The 26486-nt window shown below is 47.3% G+C and overlaps 1 protein-coding gene across 1 annotated transcript in view; it reads right to left on the bottom strand.

Moving 5' to 3' along the window:
- LOC102777304 (CD81 antigen-like) overlaps positions 1-26486 on the bottom strand; it is a 29026-nt gene extending 2540 nt beyond the window's left edge. Inside the window, exons 1-6 of the mRNA XM_087845443.1 lie at positions 26300-26486; positions 15108-15222; positions 5612-5709; positions 3235-3309; positions 2879-2992; positions 1567-1650 (exon numbers count right to left, since the gene is read on the bottom strand). Of these exons, the coding sequence (XP_087701569.1) occupies positions 1567-1650; positions 2879-2992; positions 3235-3309; positions 5612-5709; positions 15108-15222; positions 26300-26365 (552 nt within the window). The 5' untranslated portion in view covers positions 26366-26486. The remainder of the gene's footprint in view (positions 1-1566; positions 1651-2878; positions 2993-3234; positions 3310-5611; positions 5710-15107; positions 15223-26299) is intronic.

The raw sequence follows: 26486 nt of genomic DNA, 5'->3' as shown, positions 1-26486 counted from the left end.
CTTAATATAAAGACTTCAGACTTTACGTTAAGTTATAAAGTTATTGTGTTATCTACATTTGGCCTAATAATGATCCTTATTGTTGTTTTAGAGGAGCGCTGCTTCTAGCTGCAGATTTCTGTCAGAATCTGCAGATTATATAGTACAAATAAAATGTTCACGTTTCTCCAACGTTGTCTTCCCAACAGTTTCACTGACATCTACACGGGACGGACAGGAAGCGTTCACGATGCCTTCTCTGGCGCTGATAATTAGCGTCTGTCTTGTGTCAGTGACGTAAAAGACGGATTTAATGCGACATGACCATCAAACAGCAGCTTTCTAAATGTATCGGATTCAGCACCACATACGAAAGTGACCCAGATCGGATTTGAAAATATCGGATTTGTGCCGTTCACACTGTCACACCATGATTGGATAGATGGTCGCAGAGGCTCAAAAAGCCGTATTTGATGCGCTTTCGCCTGCAGTGTGGACGCCGCCTTAGAGACAGCTGATCACACATCATCTGTGAGCTTCTCTCTTACAGCCACCTCAGCTAACACACACTCATTTATTTATCAGTCATTAATATTTCAGCTCATTTATTCTGTAACACTGCTTTCATTTATTCATGCTAACGCTACTTTAGCTTCCTGCTGTGTCCACGTGTTCAGCGCGTTAGGCTCCACCTCCTCCTGATGAGTTTACTCTCACAGAAATCAGCAACAGACAAAGTAAAAAGTGCTTCTTTTAAACACTTCTGTGTCCTGGCAGCCGCGCAGCTCTGCACCGACCTTGGGTCACCTCAGTGACGTGACTGCGCTGCAGGAGGTGGAGTTCAGCCTCGCGTGAAGCTGCAGGCTGCATACAGAACAGCCTCCTGCAGATCTTTGGACTCTCAGGTTTTTGGTGTCTCGATGTTCTCTAAATCTTTTATCCAGCGAGTCTTTATTTACTCTGCTGGCTATGTGGTAAAAAAAACGTGTGACACAAACTGAAAATGGAGAAGATCTACCTTCAAAGTAAAAGTCTCAAAAGATGTGACTTTTACTTTGAATTGAAATGTTCTCGGTTTGTGGAGAGCAGCTGCACAGACTCAACCACTTCCATTCATTTAACTGAAACTAAAATATACGTTTTTATCTCAGAGTAGCTCCATTCACTTCTGCTCAGTGGACTAAAAGCGCCCCCTGCTGTGCTCTCGGGTGAACTGCAACTACTTTTGATACAATGGTTTAACAGGAAGTGGAACAGCCCCCCGTGACTGGTTACCAAGAGGAGATTATTTTACAGCAGCACAGGAGAACCCGCCAACGCTATCAATGCACCGAGTCGTGACGAGAGGCTCGTGTTCCTGATGGTGAGACAGGACGCAAACATGAATGACCCCGCCCCCTGCACACCTGTGTTTGCCTGGTGCAAGTATACAGCCGAGAGAAAATGTCTCACAGCAAAGTTTCTGGAGCTTTTCTGACTAACTTCATGATTTCTGCAGAGAGCTAAATGATGGTCCTGCTTTTTCTCCCCGTGAGCCAGAAGCACGCGAGCAAAGATTAAACCACTGAGATAAATGATTGTACTTACCGTGAATGTATTACTGGGGCAAATATCGGTCCCTCCAAACTGTGTAAGGAGGTTCGTGACTGTGCCTTTACCGCAGCAGCTCAGCTGAAACACAAAGACAACACAGTAAAGACCTGGAAGCCTCCGACAGGGCCAAACAAGCACCACAGCTGCAGTTCCCCTGATGTCCAGCAGAGGCAGCAGTCATGCGTCTGCGCATCTGAGCGTTCCAACAAAGGTGGACATCGAAGCTAATATTTACCTGCTGCTCGGTCTGCAGGTGTTCGTCACACTCGGGGGATCACGGCGTTGTTTTGCAGCCGAGTTTCAAAAATGGCAGTTTTGATTTTTGTGAACGAGACGCTCTCGTGACTCGTCGAGTGACGCTACTGACCAGCCAATCGGTTGCGTGCAGTCTGACGACATCACATTTTAGTACCTGTCTGGATCACGTAGAACCCCGGCCGAGCAGGTACTAAAAGAATACCTGGTTTTTAGTTTGTAGTACCTGATACCAGGTACCACAAACTAACGGAAAACGTGGCAAACTGTGCCAAGTCAGTCCGAGGAGGTACTCTAGGAAAAGGGGGCGGCAGATTCTTTATAGCAGAAACAAACATGTTTACAACCTGATACACAAACTGTTTGGTCTCTGTTTCCTGTACAGAGGAGGATGTTTCTATAGCTCACCTGTTTAAATCCTATTAAGGTTTAAAGTTTGCATTATTAGGGGCGTGGCCTCTGTGACGAACAGGTGGATGTAGCCGCTAGGTGTCTGCTGCTAGCTGCACCTCAGCTAACTGCACCGTGTTTGTGCTGTTGGAGCATTAATGACATCATGTGACCAAAAACAGGACTGCTGTGAGGTCAGTGTACTAACAGGCCGTCACAGAGGGCGGAGCTCCGGTTTGCTGAGTGAAGTGTGAAGATTCGGACTTAATGTTTGTGATTAGCAGGTTTCTGAGGGTCTCGTGTTAGCTAGCGTTAGCTGATAACTCAGGGCTCCACCCTCTTGTGAAAACGCGGTGACAGACGAGACGCTCCCGAGGGCGTGGTGCAGACCCGACGTCTGCCTGCATGTCTCTGATTTGGAGTTTAGTTTCTGCTAATTCCAAAGTCAGCCCACCTGGTATTCCCAACTTTTATTCCCAAATTCAACACGTCCAAGTTGTACGTGACCTTCAAAGCATGCGTGTGATTATCACAGCTCTGCCGTTTTTCATGCATTACGCCGTGTTTGCTGTACTTTAAGGTGACGAGGTTCAGGACGCCTCAGAAAAACCTTTCTAAGAAAATATTCACACGATCATTTTGTTATATATCTGCATTGTACCGTCTCATGGAAGGCCTTCAGGACAAGGGAGGCGGCGGTCTTCTTTTCCTGCGTATCGCTGTTCATTGCGCTGTCGTAGGCGTTGTCGTAGAAGTTTTTCATCTCCTTTGTAACCTGCAAAAGTTTAAATAAAGTTATTAGTTGTTGCCTGGTGACAGAAGCACACTAATGACTAATAACTCACACAAGGTAAAGAATATGGAGACATGAATTTTGGGTCATATCCTAAGTACAGTCTGAGGCTGCTGATTATATGAAGCATGTTTAATCCAGGTGTCAACCAGGACCACACGCTTCCCGATCTGAGAGGTCGTACTTTGGCCGATTTAACCTGCAGTGTCAGCGTGCACACTCACCGTGTCCCTGTTCATGTAGCCCCAGATTCCAGCTGCAACCTCACAGGCGAACAGGATGACGAGGCAGGCGAAGAACTGCGGGACGGGCCAGAAACACAGCAGGTGAGCGCGAGCATCCTTCTACCTGAGCTCCGACTCAGAGAAACGTGCAGGTAACTGTGCAGCTGCTGCGTTTAACTTTTTTAACTCAATTTTTATTCTAATTTACAACCTTGCAACTTACACTTGTCAATGTTCACAAGTTGAACAAACACAGGCAACGTTAAAAAAAACTTCAGATAATATTAAATAAGATGTGACGATGTTAGCAGCAGTAAAAAGTGAACCTCTGCTGGATTAACAGCACGTGTGGGCTGAACGATCCTCTGCATCCACAGAGCAGATGTTATTCCTCCATCTGATCAATCTTACTTTATCAATCCACATATTACATGAAGGTGATGATTTAATGGTGATACACTTTAGTGCTGCTGTAAGCAAGTCTTAAGAGAGACTTTGTTTTGCTGTTGGTGAGACTCACTAACTGCTGGTCCTTTGTTAACGGTTGCTGGGAAACTGTAGTGAGCTTTATTCCAAACTGAGCTAATGTTTGGACACGACCAGGATGTGTGAGTGGGTTCCACAATTTCACCAGCGAGTGTCGGGAGTTGGTTCATTTTAGCAACGATGTCTGGGGGTCTAAAATATCTCATGACCACCTTCCCTTTAAATTCTCTCCACAGCCCAGAATTAGTCACCAGGTGAGCTTCACCTCTCCCCAGGTGTCCTCTGAGACTTGAGTGCCAGTCTCAGCTTCCCACCTCGCCTTAATATCCAAAGTTGCACTTGTATTGAAACTCATAAATGCGTTATAGAAATGACTGATCAGTTTTGGGGAGGAATTACTTTGAAATATTTTAGAGATATTTCCTCGATGGCTGAGGCTCCAAACTTGCCTCCAGTCGTTATGTTTTGTCAAAAAATCTAAAACAGTCTGAAGAAGGAAGCTGAAGCCGACGTCTCAGCTGTTCAAATGAGCTCCGGTCGTCACAACATGACGACGTTTATGAAGCCTGTTATTTGACCTGCTCTGAAGAAGAAAACCCTGCAGGGAGGAGAGGCTTGATAACATTTTGGAAAACGAAATGTTTGTTTGATTCTGCGCCAAATCTTTAGTGTGACCTCGTCCGTTCCCCCGTACGCACATGTTTAAGTTAGAAAAAAGCAGGGAGCCAATGATCTTTCACATATCGTCTTCTCAACGTTTAGCCACTGAGTTTCAGACCGATCCCGTACAGTCAGGAGTCTCATAGAACAGCCGACCCCCCCCTGCAGTTTAGTTTTAATGTTTAAAACTTGATCCTTGGCGTTTGCCTCGCCATATCAAAATCTAAATGATCAAATGTACAGTTGGGAATGTTTATAGGGAGCATCTGAAAAAGGTCTAAAAGTCTCAGTAATACATTCGTTCTATACTCTCGATGCGACGCAGCAGAGACGGAGGCAGGACTGTCCATCGCTCTGAATCTGTTTTTATTTACTTTAAACAAGTCTGAGAATAAGTGAAGGATTTGAATTCATAAATACTTCGTTTGGCCATTTAAAACCACTTTGACTTGAATGTTCGTGAGATATTTTCTCCTGTATCCATCCCCAATATTAACTTTACCCGTATCTGTAATGTTCCTGAATCGGTTCATCTCTTTTGCTGCTGATTCCAGCAGTGTTTTTAAAATGATCTTTCCTAAGAGATCAGACAGTGTACTGTCATCCTCGCATGTATCAGAATTTTTATATAATGACTGAAAGAAATTGGCAAAGCGATTTGGTTTGGTTTAGTAATCAGGCTTTGATTGGATCTCAACCTTTGGACCACTACGACCGTGCTCAGAATACTTTTGTTTAATGAATCTTAAATTGCCCTCAATTTTTTCGTTAATGAAATTAATTAAAATTAATAAATTAACAGATCTGTGTGCGGCCATGAGGGTGCGAGCGCCCTCTGCGGTTTCAGGTGTGAGTCCACCTCAGGTCAGCTCAGCACTGATGACATACTGTGAGGTTCAGTGGGGATGTGTGTGGGGGGGTTTACGTTTCTCTTGCTTATGTTTTTGGATTTTACAGTTTCCCAAAACGTTGATTCTGTTCATCAGGACGCAGCGTTTTTTCTCTGAATATGTCCGGATGAACAGATCCAACTGTTTGGGATTTGCCTGGATGCTTGAGCATCCTGATATCTTACAGTTTATTTCGTGGGCCTGCAGATGGAAACGAGTCGGGAGCTAAACCTGGTGCGAGGCATCTTTTCACGTCATTATTCGTGCACCGTCTCACACATAGAAATATTAAAACTATTAGCAGGTGTGAACGTCCACAGGGAAGCTTCAGAGTGACTCACAGTTCCCAGCAGGCACTGCGACTCCTGGATGGCGCCGTAACAGCCGAGGAAGCCGACCACCATCATCACCGCGCCGACCGCGATCAGAATGTGGACACCTGGAAACACAGACGGACGGTCGTTAGGAGAGGGGTGGAAGTCATGCAGGACCACAGACTCACAACATTTTATAACACGTGTAGTGACGCGTGGCGGACAGCAGGTGGCGCACTTTTGTTTTCATGCCAGGGTGGTGAGTCATGTTCCTGTTATGTTCACACTTTTCTCGGTTTCTAACACAAAGCTGCAGCTCTGTAATGTAACACGGATCCATCATCGGGGCACCAGACAGATTTTTCCACAGAATTCCTGGTAAAGACGGAAGACGATGGGAACAAACGCGTGAACGTGCTGCAGTCTGTGAGTGTGTCTGTCATCAGTGAAAGTTTTTACAGCGTCAGAGAAAGTCTGCATGTTAGAATCAACAGCTTGTACTAAAGAACAGCAGGATCCCAGCTCACAGGAGCAATTTCACTGGAAAAATCTGGAGACGCACAAATCTGCCGCCATCACTCATTTCCTGCAGATTCTCACTTTCACGCTTTAAGGCCAACAAATACGTTTGACACCATTCAGCTCAGAACAAACACAAAGAAGAAGAAGAGTCGCTGAAGTGACAACAGACGACAGACCCTCGGAGCAGCTTCGGACACAAACAGGAAGTCGAACCCAAACAGATTCCAAATTGTCGTCCCGGCAAATGTAATCAAACACTGAGCGAGACCGCCGCAGCGGGGACGGCGGTGTCGCCATCACCGGCGACAGCAAGAGGCCGATAGATCAGTGACAGCAAAGTTCAACACGCACAACGTTTACAGTGGCACAACACAAACGCTGCTTTTCACAATAAAAGCCTAAAGAACTACATTCATGTTTATTCTCAACAGCTGTGGAACCCACAGACTGTACGTAGATGATGGAGCGCCACATTTAGACCCACCTTACAGTTAATGACATCAACGATAAACAATAAAAAACTAAAATGTAATGTATAATGTAATTTATTAAAATAACACGCACGCTCAACTCGGATGCTTTTATTTGGGAGGCGTTCATCCCGCCCTCCTTCCTGCTTGTCGGCTCACACATTATTGAATTATTGGACCACTAACTGCTGCTCTACCCCCCTCCCCCCCTCGGAGCCACAAAACTACAGGTAATTTATAAATCGATATCTTGGCAAGTGCTCCCTCCATCTCCTCCATTACGGCTCTCCGGTGTCAAACTCCTCCCGGCGGTTTGCCGCTCTTCATCCCTCGCTCTCCTGGCGCTCGGCCATCAGTGCGTCCTCTCTGCGTAATGCATTCTCTCATTCAGATTTATGCTCTCAACCGTGCATTTACTTAAATGTCTCTTCCTGTCTCTCCTTATTTAATCCTCTTATGGCTTTGCTTCCATTACAGCCTCTCTGCTCCGTCCTTCAGCCCGCTGCTCCGCAGGAAGAGGAGCTGATGGAATGTGAGATCCTCGGCTTTGTGCCGAGATCTTCTCAGATGTCACAGACGAACGTCCGCAGGAAGAATCCGTGGTTTCTCATTTTTATTTGTCTGGAGAAAACATATAAAACTGCATCTGTACAGGCCGCTCGCTCTCAGCTCCACTCCTTCCTCGCCAATCAGATTGCCGCTATCCTCGACGTCATTCGTCGAGGATAGACTCCACCACCTCTGCGAGCTGCAGCAGGTGGAGAGGTGGTTGTTGAGCCACTACGCTGAGCAGAACCAGAACCTGGACCAACAGAAGGACGTGGAACCCGCCAAAGAGGGAGCGCTGTCTCTAATCCCACGGGAATGACTCGTGGCTGGTCAGAGTGAAAGCCAAACCCGACACTAGGGCTGTGCGATATGACCAAACTCTCAGACATTTCTCATCCCGATAACGATATAAATCACACAATAATGCATTTTCTGTAAATTCTGTGAATCTCGAGCAGCTCGACTGGCGTGAAGTGTTTCCAGCTGCGCGTCGTGTAGCTGGAGTCGAGTGTTTTGACACTCGAAACGATACATTTTTAGACATAAGTTGTAACGGCCGCCGTTTTCTTTGTGAGTATTTATTACACGGCGTGCTGCGGGGAAAAGCCTGTTCTAACGTTTGAGTCTAAGGTTTATTTTGAACTCTTTTTGCTTCTCATCCATAAACTCTGCACACTCTGTCATGTGATTCTTGCGCAGGTGGTTGTAGAGGTTTGCAGTGTTTGAGTCTGTGGTGGGGGCCGGTTTCCTGCATAATTTGCATAGTATCAGTTTTCTGGTCCGTGTTTCATAACCAAACCATGTCCAGAATAGGGCTGCCACGGTTACGTCGACTATCAAAATCGTCGACGCCTAATTTAATAGTCGACGCGTCGTTTGAAGCTTTGTAAGATCACAAAAGTCGCAGGAATAAGTAGTAGGATTTAAGAGTGTAATAACGGACTGAAACAGAAGATGGCAGCACTGCATGTACAAGGATGCCAGCTGCCGTTAAACCCCGAAGAAGAAGAAGAAGAAGCAACCTCCGGCATCGTAGCTGTGTCCAAATTCAGGAGCCGCATCCTCCAGAGGGCACATTTGTAGGCTGATTACAGGACACGACGAAGACTGTCCAAATTCAAAGACTCCTCCAAATCCTTTTCCCCAGATTTGAAGGATGCTGGTGTAAAACCTTCGTGGCCCTACATATCCCAGGATTCATAGCGCAGCCCAGCCAATTCCAGTTTCCAACAATGGCGGCAGCTACTTAGTTTTAAAATTACTCTTATTATTCTTTCTGGGTCACAAAATAAACTTTTAACATGTTTTCAGGCGAGAATGTAGCTGTGTAAACCTCAAATATCTGCTCAGTTTATCAAGACACCACATATTTTCAAAAGCGCTCCGACGTTTTCGGAGACGTCTGCTACCCACCAGCTCGATAGCTAGCCGGGAGCTCGAGGGTCACTGAAGCCGCAGAGAACCGCAAACTCCCGGCAAATCGTTTTCAGATCACCGCGGAGTTTCGCTACTCAGGTTAAACGTAATATATAAGTCACTTAGACAACCTAAAAATGTTATTGTTGGGCTTTTTTAGTGTTTTATTTGTTCGTGAGTAAATCGGTTTGGCTGAGATTAAAGTTATTAGATTAAATAAAACTTTATTAATCCCCCGGGTGGTTTTCACACAGCTGAATAAACGTCAAACAGAAAAGTGTGAGACGGTCGAGAGTTTACTCCAGTGTCCTGTTATATTTTAGATAGCAAGGAGCAGACGGCGAGTTTATTAAACTCCACCGAGACAATCTGGACATTTAATTAAAAGTTTGATAAACTATCATCTGCTCTTTATTTTTAGTTAGCATACACTGAAACACTTCAATGCTGGCTGTAATCAGCTGTTTCATGTCTGATGGATGCATCATCTGATTAGTCGACGAATTGCAAAAACAATCGTTTGTGGCAGCCCTGGTCCAGAACCAGAACAGCCTGTGGACTCTGTCTCAGGACGTTGGCCTTTTGGAGCTTCGGGACTTTGGTTCCTTTACATTCGTTTCGTTCCTTCATCCAGTTAAAAATGTAACCGTGGTTCAACTTTCAGACTGATGGGTTCCTCTCCTGGAAACCTTTACTTTGTCTGCTCCAACAATTTTGATTCAACCGTCCAGAAAACAGACGGTACTGTTGTGAGTCCACAGACGTCACCCTCACAGTCACTGTGTCAGTAGCTCTGCTCTGCCTCAGTTTGATTACAGCAGCACGACCGGCTTCTCCCCTGTGAGCAGGACTTGGTGGTGGTGGGTGGAGATCTGCCTCCACCCGGCTCTCTGTGGGTTAGCCTCAGATTTATTATCATTTGTCTTTTCTGATGAGCACAGAGTCGCCGCTTCCACCATCGTCCGTTTGTTTCTCCGCTCGCTGCTGAAAATAACCTCGGAATTTCCCTCTGACGATCCAGCCTTTATAACCCGACCTCCAAATATTTTACCCATGTGTGAGGTCATCAGGGGATTGTTCCTCGTACGGTGGAAACCTTCCCTTCTGCTGCTTCCTGTTACTTTTTCCTTTTATTACAGTTATTGTTGATACAGTAGTCCAGCCTCGGGAGGAAACTCCACAATGGAACAAGCGATAAAGACCTTTAAGGTGGAACTTTAAGGTGGAACTTCAAGGTTGATGCTAAAACACAGACATGGCGGTGCCCGCGCTTCCTGCCTGAACCCTTTCCCCCATAAATACGACCTCAATGACAAATTGTGAAACCTCAGCGTGCATCAATAAAGTCGTGCTTTGGCGACCATTAGAGCGGTTTGTGCGTTTTTCTCGGGGTATCTGCAGAGAGCGCTCACTCAAGCAGCCTCAGCAGAGCGTCAACGGTTACTGAAGCCAGTCTTCACGAGTCCATGACAGTCGACGGCATTTTAAAACCTGCCTGCGTTAACCAGCTACAGGAAGCGCCTCCACTCGCTCAGTGAAACCGAAATGACACAAACAGCTGCGATAAGCAGACGCGGTTTCTTTGGTTGGAAAAGGAAGTCGAACAAAAAACCAAAAGGGGAATTTCTGATGTAATATTTGATTTCGTGTAATTTAAGAAAACTTCTGTATTCCTAAGAAACGACAAACATTTTTAAACAGCAATGACGTGATGCGTGGGCATCAGCGAGTCTCCATAAATAAATCTGCACGTCTTTGGATGTGGATGTGCGTTCCCGGGAACGTTTGATCTGGAGGTTTCTGCATCAGAGCGACGAGGCTCCTGCAGATCCACCTGGAAAGGTTGGATGCTCTCTGATAGGAACCACAGTGAACCCACATATGACGCAGTCACATGACTAACCAGGTGGTGGTTTCATTTCTTTATTCCCAGTTCATGATGCACCATTTTTGTACCTTTGAGCACAAACCCAGAAAGGCACTAAAAATAAATGTGGATGTGACTCAGCTGTTGTCAGGGGAGTTTTCCAGTAAAAGAATCCCCCACGTAGTGGAATATTTACTGCTCCATTTTGGTCCCTCCTGTGAATGTGGCCGACTGTCGGGACTCTTTGGGACTTCCTGACACGTCGGTGTCATTTCAACTCTTGTGGGAGTCAACGTGAAACCGGGGGGCTCAGTTTACTCATCTGGGTGCTGGAGGTGTCGCTGTGTGAGTGAGCTGCTGCTGAACAGGAAACTGAGTCAAGTGGAGTCAAGTGATCTGAGAGCACGAAACTTCCTGAAGCCCCCGTGTCCTCAGACATTTACTGGAGATTTAAAAAAAAAATAGTTTAGAGGCTTTTATTGTGAAAAAGGTGCATTTCACCTGGTACAGCTCAACTAGGCCCCGCCCTACACGTCCAGCATTTTTAAATTCATAAAGTTTACTGCAAATATGAAATGTTATGTTTAAGATAAAGGAGAATATTTGGTTCCGAGTCATAATTTAAAACATCTGTTTCCACAGGATGTAATCAGAGTACGTCAGAGTCACCTGTCGACAGGTCGTCGTGTACACGGCTGGTTTCTGAGACTGTAGTGCTCACAGAGGGCTGCTCATCTTCCACATCAGTGTCTTGTAAGAGTCGCAGAGGACGTTTGTGCTGAATGACAAACGAAGTGTGAAGATCTGCGAGAGCTTCAGAGCTCGATGGAGCCCGTGAGAGAGAAGTTCAGACCAAAACTTGAGCCGTCTCTGACCCAACGTTCGCCACGAGCTCGTGAATAAATGAAGACTGATGATCTGATGGATGCGAGCCTCTGCCGCTGACAGCATTCACTCGCACTGAGTTATTACAATGATTATTACATCATACACGGGCCTTGCAGAGTAACTGAGAGTAAGTGGGTAAGTAGCTTACTCTTGAACTGAAGCATATTCATACCGTTCTTCTACACGTGCGTCACAGCGCCATTAACGCCTCGCTCCAGAGCTCCGAGCGAGCGCCATGCTAACTTTCCATCAGCAGCAGCTGAGCTCTCAAAGACGACTTATGCAAAGAGGAATTATTCTGATCTTACAGAGCAGCTTTGCATGATTAACAGTTTGAAATATTCAAAATAATCCTCTGACACTGGGCCTCAGCTCATCCTCCGCAACACGCCATTTTAGCTCCTCCCTCTTTGAGACAACTTTCTTTTAATTGGCTACAACTCACAAAGAAAAAAGGGTGTGGCTTTTATCCCGGTTCTGTGACATCATTCAGATCCAAGAGTAGAAAAAACACCATCAGAAACTTTATGTTTAATTGGAACATCTGCCACTGGAACAGGAAGTACATGACAGGAAGTCATTTCAAAATAAAGTTCTCAACGTTCCACTTTGTGACAAAGACAGAAGAGCTGTTGGGAACGATCCAGAGCAAGGTTTACAAGATGAATCTACGTCTGACTCATCAGGTTACACTTCTTTATTCTTTCCAAGAAGTCTGATTTTTAAAAAGCATTTGTGAGGTCAGATAAAATTCTTACTAACTGTGCAACAAAAGATTATGCAACCTGCAGGAAACCAAACCCCTGACTCCTCAATCACTGAGAAATCTGCAGCACGGCAGCGGAGGAAGTGAGAAATCGTGTTTGAGCAACATTAGTTTCTCCAGAATTAATTTTTAGAATCACGAGCACATTTCACGGCGACTGTTCAGGCGTCTGTCGCTGCTTCAGAACACAGTTTAAAGTGTGTGCGTGTGTTTAATCGTGTAGAACGGCGAGAGGAGGGTCACTGTGTCTGTGAGCGCCGGGAGAAAGCAGAGAAACAGATGTAGGGGGAAAGATGGCGATGGAGCCGCGGAAAAATAAGTTGAGTTGAACGCTAAACACAACCAGATGGGGACGGAAAGCAGGAGCAAAGGAGACTCTCACAGAGGAGGGGGGAGGAGGGGTGGGGCCACTGAGGAGGAGGAGGAGGAGCAAGTGAGGAATTTTTTCCTATCCCGACAGTGTTTTTTCCTCCCCTCCTCGGGAATGAGAGGGAGGCTTTATGTAATGTGAGGGTGCAATCATCGAGGCCGCTGCAGAGAAAGTCCCTGAGTGGATCCTCTCTAATGAGCGCAGCTTTTCCCCTTTAACAACCGCAGCCCGACGGCGCCGTCCAAACAGCCACGCCTTTATTTTCCCTGCGAGACTCTTCCTCACTTTTCTTTCGCTAAATCACACCAGTTCTGCTTTTCCTGTAACGCCAGCTTTCATCTCTCCCTGAGGTGACTCACAGACGGGGGAACGACTCGCATCTCGTCACAGCCGTTTTTAAACGGGGTCACGTGGCGGCCTGTGTGCGCTCCATCAGCGCTGATCACAAGTAGCTGTTGGTTTGGGCGCGGCGGGCTGAGCTCTCAAAACAGCCTCTGACCTACAAGTCACGAATACCACGAGAAGTTGAGAGCGTTCAGCTTCACTTCCTCCTGACTGTGTCACATGACGACCGCATTCATGCTGCGAATCCCACGCTCCACCCGAGTTGCAACATGGCGGCGTTACAAAACCTATTCGTGTCGTCCTCTGACGGTTCTGTCAGACAGCAGCATGGCGCCAGGACCGGCCATGATACCTGCACCAGCACACACCTGGCCCCCTCCTCTGGATGACCACACTGACTAAGTTACAATGAAAAGGAGGAGCTGTTGGGTTGCAAAGCAGCTTGCAGAGGAAGCTGAAGCAGCTTAAAAGTGGGCTCTGAATGCTCCACCAACAGCAGCTTCCATACTGTGTGTTTGTGACAGAACTGCACAGCACGAATGGCCCCGCCTCTCTGCACTGGACTCACTGGGATGTTCAAAAACCAGTCTGGCTTTCGCTGCGTGAGCGTTTTCCTGCAGCCATTAGAGAACGGAAAGCCGTGTCCATGAAGTGATGCACATCATGGTGAGCAGCAACACTCTGCCTCTCCCTGTGGTATTCAAACCATGATTGATTGGTACAAAGAGGCCTGCAGTGGGCCAAGAACCCCCCCCCCCATCACTGCAGCAGCTGCAGGCGGGATCGACATGCTCTGGCTTCACAGATCGGGCACGCCAAACCCTGAATCTGTGGGACTCAGCAGGAAATAACATTCATCATATCAACTTTTTCCATCCTCAAACTGTCCAGCGTTTCCTGAGCCCGTTCCCAGCTGACGCCCGACACGATACCATCATCCTCGCGCTGCAGCAGCCTCTCTCTCGTCTACAAGGCGTGGTGGCCGCTCAGAGCCGCCGCTCATGATTTCAGTCAGAGAAAATCCACGACTGCAATTAAAGAAGCCGAACATTTGGAGGACGAGGATGTTTTAGTCGTGTGTCGGGAGGATTTAAAGTTCTGGTCAGGTTCCTTTGTTGGTTCTTGGTCCAGGAAAGAACCACAGGAGTTGATCCAGGAATCCAGGAGAACTCCACACAGCGGGACCCCACCGGCGTTCAAACCCAGGCCCCTCCTACCACGCTACAACCTCATCTGTTCGTTCTTCAGAACATCTGTTGGACGGCGTTTTAAACCCATTTGATTTCATCTCAGCTTTAATAAGAGCGAGGAGGACGGTGAGCTTTCATCGCAGCGAGCTGATGTGTTTCCTCTGATAGATCCACATCAACTATTTATGCCCTGATAAGTGGAACTACTTCAGTCCGTGAGGCAGATGCACGATTGATTCATTATTAATGTTAAAATAATAACGTTAAACTATGATAGTGTCTAATAAATAGGTATAAACTAAGTGTTAGGGACATGAAGGCTTCACTCACTAATATATTTAATCATGAGCTCAGTAAAACTGACCAGGTGAGCAGGTGCTCACAGAGGACAGTCCTAACCAGCAGGGGCAGCAGTGAGTCAGTCCCCATAAACATGTTTGGTCTCTGTGGATCATTTCCTTCCTCATGACACCTGCTTCTATAACTCACCTGTTTAAATTGTATTAAAGTTTGCATTATTAGGGGCGTGGCCTCTTTGACGGACAGGTGGCTGTAGCTGCTAGCTGTTTGCTAGCTTCACCTGGACCGTGTTTGTGCTGTTGGAGCATTTTCAATGACATCATGTGACCAATAATATGGCTGCTGTGAGGTCACTGCACGAACAGGCCGATTTTGACTGGAAGTTACTGAGCTGCTAAACACGAGGACGTTTTCACGCCTGTAGTTGAACTCTGGCTCGAGTCCCGTGAACTCCAAGCGAACCAAAAATGCAAGAATTATCCTTCATCTCAAGGCTAGCTGCTAGCTAGCATCTGTAGTTCACACGGGATGTTTTTCAGCTCCAATGTCTAGCTGCACGCTACACAACCAGGTGCATCCTGGTTCAGATCGGTGCGAATCACACCTGCACCGAGCTAATGTTTCACATACATATGATTGTAGCACTAAATGAATCCTTCTGCTTTCATATCTAACAATGACTGACGGCAGGAAAGTCCGCTGCATTTGTTTTTAACCGTTTCGACCTTTGCTGCCATGAACCAGGGCCGTGACATGTTACCTGGATAAATAAAAGGTTCATAAACAGACAGGAGCATGACGTGGTGACGTGATATGAAGCAGACACAGATGAGTACGTACTGATGTAGAAGGTGCTGGGGGCGTGGTTTCCATCATATTCGAGACCCAGCAGGGTGGAGATCTTGGGGTCGTGTCTCAACCACAGGGCCACTCCCAGGATTACACCTCCGGTGAGCTGCAACGCAGAACACGGCACATGTAGTCATCCACGTGAAAGCTGTTTGTATGCATCCACACTGAAACACCAAAGTCACACAGCTGCACAAATCAGGGTGGAAGAGCAACGAGTTAAATTAAGATAAAATAAAACAGAGTCTGGTGGAAAGTAATGGTTTCACTTCCTGTCTGACTGCAGGTGAAGCACTAAAAGTTCTCAGCATCCACTTATACTCCAACTAATTCTTTCAGGGGTGTAAAATCACAGTAGTCTACTTAGGGGGCGTGACTTACCACCACCTGTTGCAGGTAAAACACAGACTGTAGATATGAGGCTCCTCAGAGAGACTGAACCATCAAAACTGAGAGAAAAGTTGAACACATCTTCATATCTCATATTTCTGTATAGTTTTTCATATTTATATCCTGTTCATAGCCTGTACATACTTATAGTTATAGCACATTCATAACATACTTCATACCGTGACCATATAACATACCATAATAGACCCATTTCTGTAATATACTTACATATATATATATTATTGCTAATATATATTGTAATATATCTATATCACTAAAAGCACTTCTGGATGGATGCAAACTGCATTTCGTTGCCTTGTACCTGTGCATGTGCAATGACAATAAAGTTGAATTCTATTCTATTCTATTCTATTCTATTCTATTCAGCCCATCAATGTGAGATTCTGGTGTATGCTCCACCATCGGTCTGAGAAACATCTGCAACCGATCTGAAGCGACACGTTCCCCCAGTCACATGGTCACATGGTTCCCCCAGTCAGAGGAAATCTCTGTGAGCGCCTGATAACAACAAGCCGGCAAAACACACGTTTCCACTTCAAATTAAACACACAGACGAAGACGACTGCAGGAAGAAGTCAGAGTGAGGAGGAAAGTTCAATGACTGCTTTCCCTCCTGTATCCATGACAGCATGTTGGGCTGATGTAATCTCCAAAATCATCCTGTTGGTCTGATTTCTATAAATGCAGCTGTGATCTAAACGAGCACAATAAGACCGAGCTGCTGAAGCTGTGAAGCTGAAAAATGACGCTCATCATCTCCATTTTAAACTCAAGCTTCACTGAAACCAAAACAACCCCCATCTTCCTCCTCCTCCTCCTCCTCCATTATCGAGGTCCATTCCAGCTCTACAGCATGCTGCTGCCTAGCAACCAGATCAACACCACGACACACGCACTTGGAGCATGACTCAGGGAGGCCGAACAGCCTCTCAGAGCGGTTTCCTGAGGAGCACTTAACTCTTTACCCCCGACAGCAGCAACCCCACCAACAAGACCAGTTTACATAACGGGTCAGCATCAGAAGTGGGCGAGGGAGGTCTGAGGGTACGAGCACGCCGTCGTTACGGGGTCAGAGTGTTTTTATTCGTTCTGACTGAAGTTTGTTTAAAATCAGGTGGGAGACGGCGGTCGGATTCGTCACTTCATTTTTCCGCTGCTGTTCCTTTTCTGATGGTGACATGTCCTCATCTTTCACAACACGGGAGTGAAACTGTGCAGAGCGTTCACATGCAGCCGTGTTTAGATGGCGAGCAGCTGTTTGACTCATTTACTGTTCAGTGGAAACTGTCGGTGTGACGTTTGCAAAGACGGCAGACGCTCCGAGTGTGGAAAAAGTTACGCATATTGATGAGAGTCGCTGGACGCGCCCACCGCATCCTCATCGCAGTGTCACAAGTGCTTGTTGCTAGGTTACAAAAACCATCACTTCTGCAAGTCTGACCCCATCACTTATCCAGGAAGTGAGGGAGAAAACAAAAACATGTCCGCCAGAGACGCCAGACAGAGATCAGGTGAAGACAAACCGAGAACAGGCTTCAGGTTTCCGACTGAACAGGATCCAGAAAGTCCTGCTCAGGACGCGGCCTCTGACAGGATCGAAGAAAAGCACGAGTCAAGCCTCGTCCAGAATAAACGTCTTCAGACGAGATCGTCACGCGTCCCCGTGAGACATAACGCACACCTGTCAAACTGATGATCTAATCCTGATTGGAGGAACAGATTCTTGGCACGTTTACACAAAGCATTTTTACTCCAGTCAGGCTTTGAGTCCATGTGTCCAGGTAAACATAGATTGTGTCATAAGCCCCGCCCCTTTTGAAGCGCAGCAGATTTTCACAAATTGAACATTTATCAGCGAGCAGAGCCGGGAGAGCACCGAGGACTCGGACTGCGCTCAGGGCGTCTTTCATTCTGACTCCTGCGGTCATTAGTTTGACCAACAGTCCCGCCTCTTGTTGCCAAGTAACCTTTTAAGGTGTTTACTACCTTTGTCATTTAAAAGTACGAACGCAGCTTTATACTCGTGGCGAGGCGACGGGGAGTTCCAGCGATCATCGTGTGGAACGTGAGCTAAATGTACGATGATGGAGTCTCAATGAGCTGGATGCGGCTCAAAGGGAGCCAGCTCGACCGGGGTGCTGGTGAGCACGTGAACCATGATTATGGTACCTGGGATCATTTCAGGACAGGTTGAAGGTCGAGATTGCAGAAGTCACAGCTCAGTAAGTCGTTTGCTTTTTGGAGTCCGAGTCTCATCAGCAGAAGAAACTCTTTCCTGTTTCAGAAACGAGCTCAGGCCTCACTTTCACTGAGCCGAGCCGCCTTCTCCTCTCTCTCCATCACGCTACACAGTTGTTTAGAGAAAAAAACATTATTCTAACAGCAGATTGGAGGCTTTTATAAAATATATAATTTCAGCCAGTCCTGCTGAGACATTCCACTTCCTGTTGGTCCCATTGTGCAGACACTGCAGGAGCTCTGCCAGGAAAAACACTTCGTGATAAGATGTTAGCTGACTGACTCAACCGTACTTCATAATAAATAAATGATCCAAGTCGGACTTCCTTCCAAAGATCAAAGTTTGCTTAAACAGGTTCTTCCTGCTCTGAAACGAGCAGATCTGGACTCGGTGGGTCTCTCGCAGAGACGCACCGAGACAGACCCATCTCAGCCTTTATCGGCCTGCAGGTTACCGTCGAACGCAGGGAGGGCTGCGTGTCTGACTCTACATTCAGTTCAACTTTATTTATACAGCATCAAAGCACAACAACAGTCACATTCAGGTGCTTTACATCGCAGGTCACTACAGTAATGTCACTAAGTGATGCAGGAGGTCTCAGTATCACTGGAGCTGAACCAGATGTGTCACATAAATGACAGAAGCCTGCAGTTGGACTCTACGTGATCACAAACACAGCCGGACTCTGAGCTCTTACCTGCAGCAGCTCCTCCAGGCTGACCTGGATGAATGTGGAAATGACCGATGGTTATTCATTTACATTTTAATTTGTATTTATGAGGCGATATCGTTGATGTTATCACTGCTGTCTGTGGGTTAAAGTGCTCGCCTTAAACTCGCTCGTTTACACAAACAGGCCTTCGCAGCAGCTGCAGCGCCACAATCACGGCTTCTCCTCTCGCATACTTGCTCCACGTTGTTGCAAAGAAGAAGAACATCTTCATTATTTTAGCTGCACCCGAATATGCACTGCAGGAATCACATGTGGTGCAATGTGCTGGGAGACTCCTGACAGGCTGGAAAGGCTCAGGTTTGCACGATGATGTGCACTTACTCCAGCGCCGAGTTACACCACCCAGACTCCACCCACCTGTAGCTGGTGGTCACACTAACTGCTCCGGGCTGTTCCAGCATCAGTGAACACGCTGCGTGTCCACAGTGAGGTGGTTTACATGCCTCCACGCCACTGTGGGAAGCCCCACTGTGGCGAGGTCTTTAAGCACTTATCAACATTTGTTTGCTTCTTTATTCGTTTCCTGAAACTTGTGCAGAAACTGATTCGTAGCTTTTCTTAAATGTCAAACGCCGTCAGCGCTGAAGGACAATAAAAGGCAGCGACTGGCGAACCGTTACTGGTTTGGTGCTCTGGCCAGTTGGCCTGCTGGGATTACGAAGTTGCTTGGCTGTGTTTGACCAATCCCATCACAGTTTAATCAAACCCAACGTGACTCACAGCTGCTGCTGGAGGATCCTGACACTCTTTGTTGTCCAAAAACAATTAAAGGCGTTAATGACGACGATTTCACAGGAAGTCAGGCGGGACTCGAGCTCGTCGGTGAAGACGATTCCAGTTTGAGAAATCCGGCGGGCAGACGTCCCGTTTGAGCGAGAGCGGGAAGAAACCTGCAGCAGAACCAGGCTCAGGGAGGGGCGGGGCTCATTCACCTCAAAGTAGTGTCAAGTTAATCTTAGGACACGCCCACTTTGCTTCCATTTTTTTCACCCGCAGTTGTCTGACATCATCGACTTTCTCTGGTCACTTCCTGTGTTGACGCAGCTTTATGATATGTAGAGCTGGGCGATAGAACGATAACGATGTGTATCGCAAAATAACTTTTTCTCGATAGAAAAATTAAACTATTGCGATAGACCTCACCGTTTATGAACCTTCTCAAAAAAGAAGAACAGCCAATCCAGATTAAGTAGCGCAGAGCCGAACCAATCACAGCCACAGCGTCACGTCATGTGACTTGTTACGTACAGCACAAGTGCCAAGCCGCACCGCCCGGGTAATGGAGGAAATGAGTGTGCCGACTAGAGAAAAACCAACCGAGAGCGTGAGCGAAGGTTACCGAAGAGAAAACAGATGATGGTGATGATGCCGGAGAGATTGTTGAACGGAAGAGCCACAGAAGTTCTGTAGTGTGAAGGTATTTCTGCTATTTCAAGTCTGACAAAAACAGAGTAGCGCACTGTAAATGTGCCGAAAGCAAGTCTGGAAACACAATAAAGCGGTGCATGCTCAATCTCTGACTGGAAGCGCTGATTCATCATTCGGCTTCTGTCAGACTAAAGTAACTGTTAAACTGTTTGAAAAGCTCAGCTATACAACAAGGAGAGATCGAGAATTTCCTTTTAGTTCTCAGTTTATTTGATGTTGACACAAGTTAGTCAATTTTGTTCTTCTGTAAAACAAACTAAGATTTATTTTTAGAATTAATATTTTGTTTCTAAGTGGAATTGACAGTTTAGTCTGTTTTGTTTGTTCTGTTTTGAAACTTAAACGCTTTAGCGGCTGCCTTTTGTGTAGTTTGCAATATTTGCCTTTATTTATCTGAAAAAGTCTCATGTTCCTTAAGTACATCTACCCTGTTGAACTTATTATGGGAAAGAAATATTTAAATCAAAACAAGCTGCTGATTAGTTCACATTTTACTTGTGAGCAACGGCACCTTTAAATCTTACAAATATCGTTATTTGGCTTATATCGTGATATATATCGTGATATATATCGTGATATATATCACGATATATATCGTGATATATATCACAATATATATCGTTATCGCCTGAGATGAAAAAAACATATCGCCCAGCTCTATGATAAAGCCCCAAACCTCGGTTCAGTTCAAGCACACCTGGCACACAGGTACACCTCAGACCTCTGAAGGATCTATATCAGATATGATGCCATGTTACCTAGCAACCAGCTACCAATGGACTAAAAGGACCTGGCTTTGGATTTTATGCACCTATAACACTTTATAAAAGCTTTGTTTTCATGTCATTAACATTTAATGAAGCCTTCGTCATCATCGTCATTATTGTTATGCACATGTGTGAAGGCAACAAAGAACAGACTCCCAGACCAGCTCCAGCCACACGGGCACCAGTTTATTAGACTGTGGAAAAGCAGATGTGAGCAGATGTGCCAGACTGCTGTGACCAGACACAAAGGAAGCCCGGCAGGTATCGGGATATTTAAGGAAGCCGGGTGTGGTTTTTGGTGGCGGGTGCTCTCCTATTTCAGGGGAATGCCGCGACCTGACGGGGCAGCCGTGAGAGGACGGGGCAGCCGTGAGAGGACGGGGCAGCTGGAAAGCTGCACAAGAAGAAGAAATCTTGTCACTGAAAGCATCCACGTGCGTTTTGTACCACGCCGCGGCTTCAGGATAACTGGAACAGCAGCTCCATCGTAGCTGCTGCTCAGCTCGTAGTTCACAGGCAGAGAAAACACGGCTGCTCCGCCCGAGTCCTCGCAGCTCGAGTTTCCCTCCCACCGCCGTCTATTTCTGCCCGCCGCACAAGCGCGAGGCAGAATGTCGGGCATGCTGGGGGTGGGTTGGAGGAAGGGTGGGGGTCGGGACATGCGGCTCCTTTCCAAACTACCCCCACCCCCACATCCTGTTTGACGCAGCAAGTCACGGCGTTACTTTGGTTTGACTGTTTTTATTGTTTTCGTTTCAGCGATGATCCAGATGTTCTCAGCTCGGCTTATTTCACACGTTTGTTCCTCGCCGCCTTAAAACCAGAAACTGATGATTAATCGAGTCACGATTAAACCCAGAGTTGAACTGTTTAACCGTTTAAAGTTCGATTAATAGAAACAATCTTTACTTTTAAAGACTACGTTTAGTCAAAAAGGGAGAAAAGTAAACTGGGACGTCTGAAGAGCTCAAACCTTCAAACTCAAAGCTCAGCTGGCTTCTTCTCCACGCTCTTCATGCGACCGTGACCCGGCTGCCTGAGACACAAACTCAGACGTCACTTCTTTGATTTCACTCGCTTTTTTGGCGTCCTGCTCACTTCCAGCTGCTGCGAGGTCAGCTGCACTAACAGAGCGTCCAAGAACCTGAGGGAAGATCAGCACTAATTAGCAGGTATCTGTGCTAACTCAGCACGCCGCCCTGTCATCCAAACGAGGTCGCTTCTGGCGCCTGAAAACATGGCGGCAAACAGAACGCTAAGGCCGAGTCCAGAAGCGCCGCCGGGCTGTCTCTTCAGTCCAGCTTCATGCGCTCGTATTTTCCTGCCTGTTTTTCCGATCAGTCGGTCCCACATTCCTCTGCTCCGGCTACACTTTTACTCAGAAGGTCAAAGTTCAGGGTGCGCCGCTATGATGGAGTGGTATGCCTCAGTGCTGCGCGCACACTTTGCACGAGCAGCTGCGGCACACTGTGAAAGTAAGGTTTGGTAACGTGTGTGTGTCCTTAAACGCGGCGCTCTGACCATCTGCTGCACGCCTCCTCGCTCCCCGTGGACTGTAGTGTTCCTGCCGCACGCCGCGGCCTGACAGGACAGGAGGCTGCGCTCACGCGTGTGCGCTACCCTGAACGTTGGCGAGCTATTCTCTGATATTTCTGGGCAGCATTTGGCCGTTTTCCACGTGGAGACCTAAAAATGCTCCCGCTAAACGAGCACGATCCACGAACACGCGAGCAAAGTCACCTGACCGACCACACCGACTGTTCACGGGAAACGAGCAGCTGCTGTGACGCTCAGACCAAATAAAAAGACTCATTCAAGCACAAAGAGAATCAGCACCGATTCCTGATACATGATCCAGGTTTGATCGTTTCTACCTGAAAGTCTGAAGGTGTGAGAATCATTAACAGCTGCTCGCCAGCCGCCACCACCGGGTTTGAAAGAGGGCGTGGCAGACCAAATCAAAGGTGACTATGAAGATAAGAGCTGCAGCGGGCTGCCCAGCTGACCAGGACGAGTCAAACAGATTCGTGCTCAGCATGAGAACGTTTATTTCACGCGCACAAACAAAAGGAAGTGGCGGGTCGGCTCCGGACCATCACGCCGCTGCGCAGGCTGTGGGGTCGAGCTGATCTTTGACTTGTTTCTTTCTCAGAGCTCTGGCTGTCTCTCCTTTACAGCGAGAGCTCTGAGCCACGCTGACAGGAAGAGGCTGCAGCCAACAACACGTGTTGTTGGCAGCAGGAGGGTTTTACAGGTGAGCGGCTTCTTCTCTCCGGCGCACAGCTGACTGCTCGGCTGTGGCCCTGCGAGTCGGGCCTTTCAGTCAGAATCAGGGGCCATTGTGGGCCGGGCTCCAGACAGGATGACCCTGCATCATCATCATCACCACCATCATCACCACCACCTGTATTTTTACTCATTTCTTGCTAATTATATTCACAGCCCGTGGAAATCCCCTTTAAACAGTTAGAGTTGAGCTGCTGCATGGCGCTTGATGATTAGAGGAGCTGATAAGATAATGAAGCCGCCGCACGCTTGGTTGAATATGTTCAGGCTTCTTCTCATCCGCACATGGACAAAACAGGAAAGATGACATTTCCAACATTTTCCTGGGGGAGACATTAAATCCAGAGACCCCGACTCAGACTGAGCTCTAAGACTTTACTGTGTGTGTGTGTGTGTGTGTGTTCCTGTCTAGCTATCTCTGTGAGGACCAACAGTCACTTGTGACACACACAACCGGGTCCTCACAAATTTAAAGGCATTTTTGAGGCTGTGGTTTTAGTGTCAGAGTTACAATTAGGTTCTGGTTAGCTTTAGGGTGAGGCATTCATTTTTGATGGTTAGGGGCAGGGGTCGGCAACCTGCGGCTCTTTAGTCCTTATACTGCGGCTCCGCGTGGTTTGGAAAAGAATTATAAGTATTTAATGGAAGGAATTTAATTTTGTTAGTCCTTTTTAACTTGTTGTTCTAAATTGGAAGATTATTGTGATCTGTGACACGCTTTTTTCTTTATTGACCACTCTTCACACACAGCCAGCTGTAGCTTTGCAGCTCACAGCCCAACACACACCAACAACAGCAGAGAGAGCGCAGACGTTAAACCGGCAAGGCGTGATTGCAGATGCTGCTGAGGTGCGTCCGCCTCCCCTACAGCAGCGCTGCAGACCACGCCCCGCCACACACATTAACCACGTAAAATGAATATTTATGCAGATATTTTGCAAATACTTGTTTTTCATTTTTAGCAGCATAGAGCTTTTTTCCAATTGTTTTTAAAATTCAGGTCAAGGCTGCGCTACAGGCTGCGAAATCCCAAAGGTGATACAAGGATGACGGCTCACCACAGTTTGTTATATTTTTAGTTTAGTTCAAAATGTTCGTTCCAGAAATAAAATGACATTTTCTCTGTAGCACTTCATGGATTTCATAAGCAAAACACTTCAGTTGTTTATACAAAGCATGAAGGTAAAAATAATAACAGTGTTATCTTCATTTTAGATGTCAGGGAGTATTTGTGGCTCCCAGTGTTTTCTTTTCCATGGAAACTTTGTGTGTTAAAGCTGAGCTCTGGGTAGGGAACGCATTATGTCAATGTAGGTCCTCACGAAGATAACTGAACAGGGTTTTGTGTGTGTGTGTGTGTGTGTACATGGCGTGCAAACACACACTGTCATGCTTCGAGGTGACGACTGCACACGGAGAACTTCGGGGTAAGCCCGTTGTTTCAGACGTTTCCATTGCAGCAACGCTTTAAAAGGCGCAGACTTCCTGTTAGCGCTGGAGCGTGGACACGCCAGATGTGTGTGAGCGGTGGAAAGCTCACAGGCTGCTGAGCTGCAGCTGCTTCCTCAGCTCCACTGACACTGATCAGCACTTCCATGTAAAAGTTCACACATTTTTAACTCTGCGGCTTCCTGAGAGGCAACAACACTTCCTGTGACTTCTATTAAAGCGGCTGAAATCGAACGATACAGCAGACCCAGCAGTGTGACACACAGAGTTTCTTTTATTTATCAGACATTTATTAAAGTCTTGAAGCTCGTCAAAGGGCCACTAAGGGTCCCCTGAACACCGCGTTTTAATGAGAACATAAAACATGCGGCGGGGGTGGTGGGGGTCACGGGGAGATCAGCTGTGTTGTTTCCAGGACTCGACGCGACTTTTTTAAAACAATAAAATCTAATTTTTGCCTTTAAAAAGGTTTTAGATATTCCAACACTGTTACACTGTAACCGGGGTTAACAGGTTCCACACTCGCTCACAAACGTGTTTGTTTACCGTAAACAGCTGATAAGAAAATAGATGTGTAAACAAACTGTTTCTATGACAACAGCTTATCCAACGACCGACGGTGATGATAAAGTCGCTGATTTCTAAGTGAGTTTGTCATCATCTAACAGCTGCAGGTCGGCCATCAAAGGAGTGTCAAACATAAGGTCCAGGGGCCAGAATTGGCCGGGCAAACACTCTAATTGGGCCACTGGACAGCTGAAAAATGAAGGAGGGTTAAAGTTTGGACTGTAGTTTTGTTAGTGTCACAGATTTTCCTGCCGATTCAGCGCTCGACCGATGACACAAAGAACCAACGACCATCGCGGGATTGAGGTGTTGTTAACCCGGCTCACACAAACAGAGCCGGGCTGTGCCGAACCTGCTTCAGAGGTTGGTGCTGTGTTTGGAGAGCGGCTACCTGCCTGCTGCTGCTCGTGTGGTTCGACACTAAGAGCGCCTCGGTCAGTTTTAGGAGATGTTTGGGGGTAAAAGGCAACAACGCCGCTCGCTGACAAGGAGCGAGCTGGGAGTGGCCATCACCGATACCTGCAAGAAACGGCAGAAGCCGAGGAAGAGCCCCGCCTTCCTCGGCTTCTTGCTCTGGAGACACTCCCGCAGGTCTATGGATGCGTACGGTGGGACGACTCCTCTGTGGCGGCGTGTGGACTCCGCCCATGAAATGGTGCAGAGCCTCTGTTTGCTATGGAGGGCTGCTTCACTTTCATTTTTAGTAAGGATGTAAAACAGGGATCTCTGACTTTCAGCTTTCCAGGACGGCAGCTCGGCGCTCCTGGACTTTCCACAGAGAGAGAGAAGAAAGCAGCAGCAGGGGGAGGAGGAGATGACAAACTGCCCACAAATGTTTCCACCATCCATTACCCAACACAGCTTTGACTCATCCAGTGGAAACCCCTCCACCCACCCTACCCACACACACACACACACACACACACACACACACACAGGAGGATGTGATCCACACAAAGCCCGCACACCAAACACACCAAACTTCCAGCTCTGACTTTTCCTGCCACACAAACCGAGCAGTGAACGTCGCCCGCGGTCACACACCTGATCTGTCCCCACCTGTGCACGTCGGCGCGCAGTACCCACACTTTGCCTCGGAGGTACAATGTGGTTACGTAAGCAGAGCGCGCGCACGACTCCCCCACGACTCCCGCGCTGACCGTGATTTCCCCACCGCGAGTCCCTGCTGCCGACAATGTGCGCGCGCGTCCCGGAGCAGGCCTCGCGGTAATGGGTGGGGGACGTGACGATGTCCAGCAGCTAGGGGACACACACAGACACACACACACGCGCTCGTGCTCACCCAGAAGATGAAGTTGAAGAAGAAGAGCAGGTATTTGATGCATTTGGTGCAGCCTTCCACTCCCATGATGCTCCGGGACTCGGTCTGTTCGGCGCAGAGAGGCACAGCAAGAGGAAGAGCAGCAGACGGACGGAGCGACGGTTCCGGAGAGAGCTCAACACTGGAATGAAGCTCGCACACCGAGGCA

Source organism: Neolamprologus brichardi, chromosome 1 (assembly GCF_056152115.1).
Source record: "Neolamprologus brichardi isolate AB-2024 chromosome 1, ASM5615211v1, whole genome shotgun sequence".
NCBI classification, from domain to species: Eukaryota; Metazoa; Chordata; class Actinopteri; order Cichliformes; family Cichlidae; genus Neolamprologus; species Neolamprologus brichardi.
This window is presented reverse-complemented; position numbering and strand designations above follow the sequence as displayed.